This window comes from Manis javanica, chromosome 15 (assembly GCF_040802235.1).
Source record: "Manis javanica isolate MJ-LG chromosome 15, MJ_LKY, whole genome shotgun sequence".
NCBI classification, from domain to species: domain Eukaryota; kingdom Metazoa; phylum Chordata; class Mammalia; order Pholidota; family Manidae; genus Manis; species Manis javanica.
Genome location: NC_133170.1, coordinates 61,980,051 through 61,992,480, shown reverse-complemented (window position 1 = coordinate 61,992,480; position 12,430 = coordinate 61,980,051). Strand labels below are relative to the sequence as shown.

The 12,430-nt window shown below is 53.6% G+C and overlaps 1 protein-coding gene across 28 annotated transcripts in view; it reads left to right on the top strand.

Annotated features, from left to right (window-relative positions):
• The window catches only part of NCOR2 (nuclear receptor corepressor 2), a 200,178-nt gene that overhangs the window by 66,868 nt on the left and 120,880 nt on the right, over positions 1-12,430 (top strand). For all 28 annotated transcript variants that reach the window (XR_005060254.2, XR_005060256.2, XR_005060255.2 and 25 more), the window contains 3 exons: positions 2,060-2,237; positions 7,143-7,322; positions 11,182-11,295. Coding sequence is in view for 25 of the 28 variants with exons in the window: in XM_037014401.2 (XP_036870296.2) it covers positions 2,060-2,237; positions 7,143-7,322; positions 11,182-11,295 (472 nt within the window). In the remaining 3 variants the exon portion in view is untranslated. The remainder of the gene's footprint in view (positions 1-2,059; positions 2,238-7,142; positions 7,323-11,181; positions 11,296-12,430) is intronic.

The following is a 12,430-nucleotide window of genomic DNA, read 5'->3' as shown; positions in this document are numbered from 1 at the left end:
AGCCAAGATGTGGGGGTGCAGGACTGGGTCACTAGTTGAGAGGGACATGTCTCCTCCTTTATGGGAACTGTGGGTGGCTTTTGAGTTTGGAGGGACACGCTATGGCTTCCACTCTAAGGCCCTTTGGGCTGTGTGGAGCCATTGTGGAAGCCAAGGGGGAGCCTTGAGGATGGGCTGGCCCAGAGGCCCATCCCATTGGCTCCTCCTCTGTCACCCTGCTGGGGCTGTGAGGTTGAGGGTGGCCGGTGTTTACTCACTGGGGCTAGAATTCCAGAGACCAGGCCTGAGCCCTTTGCAGTGCCACGTATCACTGGAGACATCCCAGGGCCACAGCAGGGAGGCCGTGCCCCCAGGTGGGCTTGAGCAGGCCGCAGCACCAGGGGCGATTAGGAGGCCCAGCTCAGCGTGCTCTTGGCACCCTGTGTGAGTGTCCTGGGGCTGCCATAACAAAGCACCCCACACTGGGGCCTTAAAGCAAGACATTTATCGTCTCACAGTTCTGGAGGGCAGACGTCTGGAATCAAGACACCAGCAAGGCCATGTTCCCTCTGAAGGCTCTGGGAAAGGCTGTGTTCTTTGCCTCTTGCAGCTTCCGGAAACCCCAGGCCTCTTGGCTTGTGGCTGCATTGCTCCCATTTCTACCCCTGTCTCCCACGGCTTGTCCCCTCTGTCTGAATGTCCTCTGCTTTTAGGACGCTCGCCACTGGATTCAGAGCACAACTTAACCCAGCACAATCTCTTCTCAGCTTAATTGCATCTGCAAAGACCCTATCTCCCAATAAAGTCATTTTCTGAGGTTCTGAGTGGACATGAATTTTGAGGGGGACACTCTTTCACCCACCACAGTGCATTTTTCATGTTAGAGTGAAAAAACCACATGCTTCCTGCAGGCGCCCTGTGATGGTGCAGCTGCTAGCTCTGAGATGGGCAGAGAAGAGCTGGAGGACCCTTGGGAGAGGAGAGCTTGGGGGCAGGGCCTTGCCCTCCTGGCGAAGCCCACGCAGCAGTTATGCATTTGTTTAGCCTACATGCGCTGATGGAGCACCTGCTGTGTGCCAGGCACTGGCATAAAGGAGGGAACAAGACAGATGAACGTCCTTCCCTCAGGGAGCAGACCTTCTGGAGTAGGGGAGGGACCGGCAAACATGCACGAACCAACCAGCAAACCTTCAGCGTTGCAAAGAAGAGAATGGGCGGACACCAGGGTGTGGTGGGTGGGCAGTAGACCACTGTTAGGAGGAGGTGCTGTGTGCACTGAGACAGGAAGAAGTGGCGTGTGTGTCCAGCCAGGTCCCTAGGGAGTGCCAAGGCCCTGCCACAGAGTGCAGTGGGAGAGGTGAGCAAGGGCTAGACCGGCACGGTCTGGATGGGAGGGGAGTGAGTTTGGGTTCTATTCTGAGTTTATTGGAAAATGTGTCAACTTGAAAAGCCAGGTAGGGAGCAGTAGCTGTAGGTCCTGGCTCCTCTGAGCATTCTCGGGCAAGGCCATGTCCTCCCTGGGCCGGTTTCCTTCTCTGCAAACTAGGGAGGAGGGTGAAGGAGAGCCCATCAGGAGTGATTAGTTGGATAGCTCCTATCTCTGCACCAGGTGGCCAGGACAAGTTGAGGAGGAGGTAAGGCCTGGTTTAGCAGCAAGAGTTCTGTGATCAGCTAGTGATGTCTGCCCCTGGCGGGTGATGGGCCTGTAGCATCCTGGGTGTTATTATATGTCATACCCATGGCCCTTTTCAGACTTGACCATGCCAACAGATCACCCAGGGGTCTTGCTTAAATGCAGTGTGACTCAATACGTCTGGGGTGGGACTCAAGATTCTGCATTTCTACTAGTTCCTGGTGAGCTGATGCTACTGGTCTGTGGGCCACAATCATGGTGAGGGAGTGGAGAGCCACCTTTTCCTGTAAATGTCATGAATGTAGACTTGAAGGAAGGCAGTTCTGTGTTTGAGGCCTGCCTTGCTGAGTGCCCTTGCACAGGTGGGCACCCCCGCCCGGGGATGAAGAAGGTGCAACGCACAGCACATGCTGAGCAGGCATGATGCATGTGTCCTTCCTCCCGCAGGTCCCAGGAGCTTCACCTGCGGCCTGAGTCCCACTCGTACCTGCCCGAGCTGGGCAAGTCAGAGATGGAGTTCATTGAGAGTAAGCGCCCTCGCCTGGAGCTGCTGTCCGACCCGCTGCTGCGGCCCTCACCTCTGCTGGCCGCTGGCCCACCCGGGGTCTCTGAGGACTTGTCCAAGGTGGGGTCTGGCCCCCAGCTGGGGCCCCATTGAGTATCTGTCACAATTGGACTGGGTGTGAGGGAAATGGGAAGGTAGGCCATGCTGGGGGCACAGCCTGTGCACAGACTGGGAAGTAGGGCAGAGCACAGAGTGTGCATGGGTAGTGAGAGGAGAGCCAGGAATGAGGGTGGCTCTGTGGGGCACTTCTTGGCTGGAGAGGGACATCTCCCCTCAGTGTGTCTAGCCTGTGGGTCTGCCATGTCCTCAAGGCCCCAGAAGACTCTTTCATGTCACTCCTCTTTAAAACACAAAGTTGAACTAAGAGGTTGGGGGGAGAATGTGCGTAGGTTAAGTACCTACAGTTTGCTGTTGTGGGATGTCTCCCTGCTGCTTTGGTGACCTTAGGACAGTGGAGGCTGTAAGCTTGTTTGGCCTCCATTTCACATGGAGGAAGCTGATGGGGCTGTTGTTGAGGATCACAGCCAGTGGCCCACATGCGTCAGACACCAGGGTCACCGGTTGCCTCTGAACCTGTTATTTCACTGTCATGCCTGGGGTAGGGCTGGGACTGTGGCCAGGTGACATGTTCACCCATGGCTGGCTGCATGATGGATGTCCCCCCACATGTGCTGAGCAGTTCCATTAGGCTTCTTCACAACCACGGGGGCACACATTAGCTCATTAGTGGCCTCCCAGCTCCTGGATGGTGTCAGCACTCATCTTCCTGCAGTACCAGGGGAGTGGATGTGTGAGAGGGGGCTGAGAACCAGGCCAGGGCAGGGAAGTGGCCCACTTGGGCCTGCAGGGTCCTCTTCTATGCCTGGTGCCAGATGGGACTAAAGGTGGGTCTTTTGTTGGGAGGCTGGCACAGAAGGGGCATTCCCGGGGTGGCAGTGGTGATGAAGACAGGTTAACATTAAGTGAGTGTTGACTATGTGGCAGTACCAAGCCAGGCGCCAGTGTCCTTCCCTGTCCTTCCCAGCCCAATAAAGGCCCATCTCTGATTCCCTTGTAGAGGGGGCGCCAGGCTGACAGAGTGGCAGCCATTTGCCCATGGCCCCTGGGGAGTAGGAGTGGCAGGGAAGCCCAGACAGCCAGGTCTGCCACCCAGCCCTGCCTGGCAGGCTGCCGGTTTCCCCTCTGGTCCTGAGTGGCTGCCCCTCTGCCCTGGCTGGCCAGCCCCTGACAGTACCTGAGTCTGTCTATCTCCTTTCCTGACTGCTCAGCCTCCTGGGAGGGGTGTTGACATTGGAGAAGCTGGTTCCTGAAGTGGGTCCTGCACTGATGGGGGTGGGGGTGTGGAGGGAGGTGAAGGAAGCTCAGGACCACGCCACCGAGGCTGATTTCCTTCCTAGGGGCCAGAAGCTCCAGTGGGCCATGCCCCGAGAGTGTGTCCAGTTCTGCTCCAAGAACAGGCTGATGGCTGTCTCTGGCCAGCCCCCACCGGGCTTCTGCTGCCCGCCCAGACTAGCTCCTGGCCTGAGGGTTCTTCTGAGGCTGTCCATGCCTCTCGGTGCTCTGTGCTCCTGTCTGCTGTCCCTCTGCTCCTCACAGCCCCTTGGGGGTCTATGTCTGTCTGTCTGTCTGTTTCTCCTCTTTCTGGACCCTGGGGTTGGGGGAGTGATGGGGGCCCAGAGTGGGGCCTGGCAGAACCAGCTACTATAATTGCTCCAGGCTGCTGAGAGCATTTGGAAAGTTTGAGCAAACTTTGGGCAAGGGAGGAAGCCAGGGGAGAAACACAACTCTGAAACTGTTCAGATGCTCTTTGCCTCTGCTGTGTGGAATTCAGCTGTATGCATGAGACAGGAATTCCATGGGATTTTTTTTTTTACAGTCCCCCCTGACCTCCCCTGCCTCAGCTGTGTTCCTTTTTTATATAAAAATGTTCTGTTTTATAATGTGCTTCCCTGCCCTGGAGCCTCTGGAATCCTGTGGTATCAGAGGCTTCCTTTGGAATTCACCAAACTTTGTTTTAGGGGATGTTAGAATCATCATAAACAGAACCATTTCTGAAAGTCCCTTTGTCTATTCTGGCTATTAGCTGAAAGGGACAGAAAACCCATGTCAAACGGACTGAAGCAGAGTTGTGGCTCATGTAACTGAAATCTAGGGTTACTGACTTCAGGCATGGCTTGATCAGGTGATGTGTCACCAGGTCCCTGTCTCTGTCCATCTCTTGACTCTGCCATCCTCCACGTGGTCTTGGTGTGTTCACATGAAAGCAGTTGGAGACTCTAGCCCTTTGTCTTCCCATGTTCAAGGCCTGCAAAAAGAGAGCGTTCCCTCTCCATGTTTCCATCCCAAAGTTGTTTTCCTCCTTGCCTTTGACTAGGGCCCATGCCCACCCCCCAGAATTTGACGGGAGCGCAGACTGTGAGTGCCTGAAGCTGGATGCTCCTTCCTGAAGCTGTGGGGAAGGGGGTGTGCTGGGGGGCTTCTAGTCTTAAGCCTTTGCTGTCTCCATCCCTTTGATTTTGCATAATGGTTTTCCTGTTGTAAGTTGGCCTGAATTTTACACCATGGGCATCTGATGGGGAAATGGTGCCAGTGGCTAACTGGTCGGGGTATTGGTTTTTTGTTGTACTGTGGCTTTGGGCTGAAATGAAGGCCTGCAGCCATCAGAACTGTCTGGAGCCCAATAGCCAGGCACCCTTGGTCCCATTCCTGGAAGACACAGCACCGGAGAAAGCACTCTTTGCCCCCAGGGTGTGGAGTTTTGAAACTTGAGGTGGAATTCATGTGAAATGAAATTAACCACGTTAAAGTGAACAGGTCATTGCTGTTTTGTACATTCACTGTATGGCAAATCCACACACCTCCACTAGTTTCCAGGATGTTTTCATTCCCCAAGAGCAAACCCCATGCTATGGAGGTCACTCCCCAGCCCCCTTGCCTGCCTCTGGCCACCACCAATCTTGTGTGTCTCCCTGTGGATTTATCTGTTGCGGGTGTTTCATGTAAATGGGATTACACAACATGCCCTCCTTTGTCTGGCTTCTTGCACTCGGCATTGTGTCCTCAGCTTCGTCTGCCTTGTGGCAATTGTCAGGGCTTCGTTCCTTTTTATAGCTGAGTCATATTCCACCAGATGGATAGACCACAATTTATTTATCCATTCAGCCATAGATGGGCCCACTTGTGCGTTTCTGGTGAGAATAAAAGCTAAGCTCGAACCTTAAGGAAGAACCCACTGGAGATAGCTTTTACCCAGAATTTAAGGAAAATTTCCAGCAACTTTTTCAAAGGTTCCTAGCAGTTGCCACCTTCCTCCAACCCTTGTGCTGCCCCTGCCAGCTTTGGGGAATGAAAACTTCTTTTTGCTAATATTGCTTTTGAGAATTATTCCTGAATTGGTCTCACAGTTTTTGAAGTGTCTTGGCCCCCTGAGCCTGTCTGTCCACAGCCCTTGTTTTTATTCTGTTCTTGTTCTTATCTCCCTTCTCGATCCCCTGCCTGAACAACGTGGAGGCCACCATGAGCAGACGTGAGGCTTTTTCTGCATTTCCCCTGATGGTTCTGGGTGTGTAGAAGGCCTGGAAGCCACAGCTGCACCTCTCTCCATGCCTTAGGTGGAAATGATGAGTCCAGGAGGCAAGCCCAATGTGATCCTGAGCCCCTTGGGTCGTGTGGGCCCTGTGGGGGTCTGTATGTCTCGGGGGAGGACCAGGACCCAGAGGACGGGGGGTGGAAATGTGATGGTTGGCCTCTGCTGGTCCTGAGATAGGGGGGTGATGGCACTTGGCAGCCCCTAGGACTGCATTTGTTCCAGAGAATAATGTGTCCTCTGTCCTCTGGGTGCAGCTGCTCTAGGGGTGGGAGGAGGCAGCCTGGAGCTTCTCCCAGGGCCTCCCCTGCCAGCAGCTGCCAGCTTGGCCTTGAGGATGGCACAGGTGGGTGCTGGGTTCTGCCCACGCTGCCAGGCCCAGAGCCTGGTTTCATGGAGCCCTTGCAGTTTGACAGGCTCTGAGCACTTTGCACTTACTAACTCACCCCAGCATCAGCAGCTTGGGAGGTGGGAGTTGTCCCATGGTACAGATGAGGAAACTGAGGCAGGAAGCGGTCACACGATCTGCTTGTGGTCATGATTGCTGGGAGGTAGCAGTGGGGATTTGAACCCATGGCCACGCAGGGGAGGGCTCTGGAGGTGAGGACTGGGTTTCTCCTGCCTCCTTCTCCCCTTCTCCTTCTCCAGCACAGCCTGGGGGCACAGGAAGCTTTAGCTGGTGGGTGAAGGAGCCACTGACTAACCCCGTGAAGGATTCCCTTGTTTAACACATTCTTGAAAGCAACTTTATTACACAAAGAGTAGCTCTCATTGAGGGAAAAGCAGAAAAACACTTTAAATAAAAAGAAGAAAGTGAAAATGCCCACCTCCTCCCCCACTGCCCTGTAACTGCTTTAGCATCTCCACATCCCATGTGTGTCGTTTTCTTGTGTGTTTGTGTCTGTTACCTACAAACCTGTTTTGCACTGTACATGATAGTCTGTAACTTGCTGGTTTGGACTGAGCGATGTTCATGGAGGGTCAGCTGAGCTCAGGCCTTGGGGGATGTGATTTGGGGGTCTTGGAACCTGTGGGCGGACACAGTGGGGTAAGTGGAATAAGAGGTGTGTTATGGGAAAAGGGAAGAGGGGAGCCTTCATGACTTGAGGGGAGGTGGGGAAATCTTCCATTTGGTTATAAAGGATCTGACCTTTGGAGAACAGCAGTGGGCTGGGAAGGGTCTTCCGGCAGGAGGACCAGTGGGGGTAAAGGTAGGGAGATGGGTCGGTAAGCAACCTGTGTTTGGGACGTGGGGACTGTCATGACAGATGTCCAGTGTGCTCTGGGCTGAAGTCACGGCTGGAAATGGGGTGTATGGGAGGTGACTGACTGGGGGTGTCCCTTGTGCTGATCCCATGCTTGTTATTTCTCCACCACAGGACCGCAGCTTGACAGGCAAGCTGGAGCCAGTGTCTCCTCCCAGCCCCCCCCACACCGACCCTGAGCTGGAGCTGATACCTCCACGGCTCTCCAAGGAGGAGCTGATCCAGAACATGGACCGGGTGGACCGCGAGATCACCATGGTGGAGCAGCAGATCTCCAAGCTGAAGAAGAAGCAGGTGTGGGCGGGTGGGCGCTGGTGCCTCTGAGTTTCCCACCCAGTGGCAGTGTGACTGAGAAGATAATGGAGGAGTAGGAAGAGTGAGCATGTGTGGGGCCTGCTCGTTGCTGGCCCGTTTCTATGCCCTTTACGATTATTGGATTAGAGCGCTATTTTGGAGGGTGCAGTGCTGTCCCACAGAACTTTTGCAATGAAATGTTCTAGAGCTGCACATCTGGAACAATACCCACTAGCCACGTGACTGTTGAGCACTTGAAACACACTTTGTGCAGCTGAACTTCTAATTAATTTGAATTAAATGAAATTGACATGTGCATAGCCACATGTGGCTGCTGTCCTAGGCAGCACGGGGACAGTTGGTTGAGGGAGGTCAGGGTTTGCATCCAGGCTGTCCAGTTTCGTGTCTCATCTCTGCCAGTTCCTGGGGCTGTGGGGTGGGGCGCTACTTCTCTGTGCTTCACTGTCCTCATCCATAATGAAGGGAACATCCTGGCCCGGCCCTGGCGCCAGCTCTGGAATCAGAATGGGTTGAGCCTCCTAGCTCTGCCTTGGAACATTCATGTCTCTGAGCCTCAGTTTCCTTGTCTGTAAAATGGGCACAGGCTTGGCACCATCTCATAGGATTATGAGGAAGGAACAGAGTCGTGTGGCAAAAATAAATCCTCCCTGTAACTGTAAAAACCAAAAAAAGTTAATATAAAAGATTTAAGATTTATGCTACTAATTTTTAATATCGATTGGCATATAACTAATTGATAATCTGCCTTTTCCCAGCTCTTCTCCTGCTTCCCTCCCTGGCATCTTCAGGTCTCTACAGGGGGGACCCCTGGCCTTTACAGGAGCCCTCATCCCCAGACATCCTCTCTCCCAGGATCAGCAAATCCAGGCAAATCAGCTCAGTGCCTGTTTTGGTAAATAAAGTTTTATTGGCACACAGCCATATCCATCTGTTCACATGTTGTCTGTGTGGCTGTTTCTGATACATTCGCAGAGTTGAGTGGTCACAACAGAGACTGTATGGCCAGCAAAGCCTAACATATTTACTCTCGAGGTCTTTACTGGAGAACTTTGCCGTCCTGGTCTATCTTATCAGCCTGGTGGCCTCACTGTTTGGATGCACACACGTCCTGCTCTCTTAGATCGTGGTCTTCTCAAGCTGCAGTGTAAAAGCAGGGTCCTCATCCCCCATTCACCACATGCTTCTAGCGATATTGGCACATGGTAGGTGCTCATTAGAAACTGTTGACTGAGTCAGTGTGATACTGCCTTCGCCCTGGGGGGTGTCTGGGTTGCCCCTGGGGAAAGCAGGGGCCCACCTGGTACTCTTTAGGCATGGAAGTATGGGCTTCAAGTAGGGTCAAGGGCCACCGTGGGCAAGTGAAGGTAGGTGAGAGCCTTCCTGGAAGGGTCATGAGAGTGGGTTTTGAAGAATGTGCAGGGGAGCCAGGGCATTAATGCCAAGAGGGCATCAGGGCACTGCTTGCATGGAGGAGCAGGACGTGGATGATCTGGAGGCTGGGCCTGGTCAGGGAGGGTCCACCAGCTGCCTCAGACCTGGGGGGAAGTAGGTGGGTTCCCAGATGTCAGCTCAGGTGTCCCCAGAAAAGGCTGGGCCCTGGCTGGGGTCAGGCAGCCTTGCAAGGCCAGTGGAGTACTAACACCTTTAGTTCCTCAAGCCTGGGACAGGGCTGTAGCTTCAGGTCATATGCACATGTTTGTGACTGCAGCTGGAAGCCAGGTAGCCCAGGGCAGCCCTCAATGTATAGATTTTTTTCAGATTGTTTTGGCAGTTTTTTTGAGCTAAAATTCACACAACATAAAATTCTCATTTTAAAGTGAACAGTCCAGCATCTAGCACATTTAGAGTGTTGTGCAACCTTTTCTTTGTCTAGTTCTAGAACATTTCCGTCACCCCAAAAGAGCCCTCATGCCCATTAGCTGTCACTCCATTCATCCCTCCCCAAATGGCCACTAATCTGCTTTCAGTCTCTGGATTTGCCTGTTGCAGACTTTGCATGAAAGTGGAATCACATAATATGTGACATTTTGCATCTGGTGTCTCACTCAGCATCATGTTTTCAAGGTGCGTCCGTGGTGCAGCTTTGTTAGGACTTCATTCCTTTTTGTGGCTGAATCACATTCCATTCAATGCCTGGGCCACATTCTGTTAATCTGTTTATCAGTTGATGGACTTTGGTCTGTTTTGACTATTGTGGGTAAAGCTGCTTGTGTTCCAAGTATGTGTTTGAGGCCTGTGGTCAGTTTTTTTGGGTCTCTACCCAGGAGTGGACCTGCTGGGTTGTACAGGAGCTCTAACTTTTTGAGAAACCACCAAACTTTTCCATTCCTACCAGCAATATACGAGGGTCCCAATTTCTCAATTGTCCTTGCCGACACTTGCTGTTTTCTATTTTTCTTTTTTATTACGGCCATCGTGGTGGGCTTGAAGCAGCATCCCTTGTGGCTGCATTTGCATTCAATAGCCGGTTGTTACCAGGCTCTGCAGCCCATACTTTTCATGCATCAGCTCTTTTGATCCTCCAAACAGTCTTGGGGGAGGCACTGTTACTCTTGCTTCCTCTGAGGAGGACACTGAGGGCCAGAGAGGTTGAGTGACTTGGATGAGGCCACAGGGCTGATGAGTGAGGATGACAAGGTTTGGATCTGGGCTTGGCAGAGTTCTGGGTCACCTTCTTAGCAGGGTTTCTGGACGTCTGAGGTATATTCTTTGGTGCCTCAGGGAGGGCCGCTTTCGTGAACTGGAGAGGCCCTTCCTCCTGTGCCCCTTTTCCCCGCTGTGTACTTTGACCATTTCTTGGCTTTGTTGTGCACTTTCTGGAGGGGTTTCAAGGTTTTGCCAAGCGCTGGCTGCCTTTCTGGAAGCCACCAGCAGGAGATGCTGTGGGACCGAGGCAGCTCTGCTGGACCCACCAGGCCTTTGTGCCAGCAGAAACAGGGCCTGGATTTTCTAGCTTTTTCTCTGTTGTCCTCCTCCTGGCTGCCTTTTTGACTTCATAATGATGTGCTCCATGGTCACAGGCACGCTGTGTGAGCATAATGAGCAGAGAACCGCTTTCTCATCTCACTCAAGATGCCCTGTCGGATTACACACCTGGTCATTGGCCTCCTGTGTGACCTTGGGCCAATGTCTGAGGTCTCTGGTCTTTAATTTCCCACTTTGGTATAAAGGAGATGGCGGCATGAGGGGATGTCCATTATGGTGTTTGGAGAAGGAGGGTCCAGTGTGAAGACCTTGGGCAGATGACAATGACAGTGATGAGGAAAGGCTGCTTGTTAGGTGCTGAGTGTTTTGCATCATCAGCTCCTTTAACTGTCATACCAGCTCTACAGTAGGAACTTGAATCACCCCCATTTTCCAGATGAGGAAAGTGAGGCTCAGAGAAGTGTAGCAACTTCCCAGGTTATACAGCTTGTAAGTGGTAGAAATAGCTGGACGATGGTTGACCTCCAGAGTCTACACAGCCAGTCCTGATGATGAAGGTACTCACAGTGACAATAATGGGCAGCAATGGCTGGCTTTTAGCTGGTCTCCATGCTGCTGTGCCTGCACTAGCTCAGGGTGGCACAGTGAGTAGCCCCATTTTACAGAAGAGGAAATTGAGGCCAGTGGGGTTATGCTCACCTCGCTTTTAGTTCTCCAGGCAGGATTTGAACCCAGGAAGGCTGTGTGTAGTGCCTGGGCCCATCCCTGTGGGAGCTGGGGCCCCTCCAGGGCTCGGAGTCCCTGCGGTGACTCAGAGGAAATGGCGAGCAGCCTGACTTCCTGTGCGGGGCCACCAGCGCAGGCTGCGCCTCCTTCCGCCCCGGCGCTTACACCGCACCTTGCCTTCCCACAGCAACAGCTGGAGGAGGAGGCTGCGAAGCCGCCAGAGCCCGAGAAGCCGGTGTCACCACCGCCCATTGAGTCCAAGCACCGGAGCCTGGTGCAGATCATCTACGACGAAAACCGGGTATGCCCCCTCTCACCAGCCCGCCCTGTGCCTGCTGCCACCTTGAAGGACCCGGCTCTTCCCCGGGCCTCAGTGTCCCTGTCTGTGAGGTGGGGCTGCACTGGCCCCTGCACATGCAGAGACCTGGGTTTGTGAGCGGAAGGGGAGGGGCACCCATCTTGGTGTGGCCACGACTGCTATGCTCAGACATGCAGACTGGTGCGGACTGTGGCCGTCTTGGGGATGTAGGAGGAGTGTGGGTGTCAGGTCATTGGGATCTCTGGGGGCCAGGGGTCGGTGGGGGATGAGCTCTCCCAGGTCCTGATTCCTCAGTCGGGATGGTTGAACACAGGTCTGTGACAGGCTACAGGGGCTCCTAGGGATCTGTAGGGGGCAGCTGCTAGGTGGCTGGAGGGGACTTGGTCTTGGGGGAGGGGCTCAGAGTACCCAGAGCAGAGTGTCCCTGTGGGTTGAACCCCAAGAGCCTAAGCTGCCTTGAAGTGGACACTGGTGTCTAGTGAGGTGGTGAGCTCCCCTTCATCCCAGTTAAGTCTCTGAGAGCTCAGCTTTGATGACTGAGAGTTGACTCTTTCCAAATGTGCTCAGGGCCTGTGGATGTTGAGTCCTGTCCTTATTCTACAGATGAGGAAACTGAGACCCAGAGAGGGGCTGTTCCTTGTCTGAGGTCATACAGTGAAGTGTGCAGATGGCTCCATTTGTCCCCCTCCTTCCCAGGGCTCTTGGCCACCATTCCCAGCTGTCTCTGCTATGGGATCTGCCCCTGGCTGCTGGATCAGTACTCAGAGTCCAGGTGGGACTAGCTGGTGTCTTGGGGTCTGGATGGCTGCTCTGGAGCAAACGTGGTTGAGGCCTTTGGCTATAGTTCCAGGCAGGGAACTACTGGGTCAAATGGTTTGACTATGCCTCTACCTCCTGAAGCAGCAATAGATGCAGATGAGCCTACTGGGGGCCTTGCAGGGCCAGTCGTCCTCCTATGCCCTGGCCCCTACCCCAAGTAACACTAATAACAATCATGATGATAGAAGAGCTAAGGGGCCATGTGTGCTTCAGCCTGGTGTCCTAGGTTCAAATCCATCTCTACCTCTTCTTGGCTCTATGGCCTTGGGCAAATTCCTTATTCCTTCCTATGACTCCT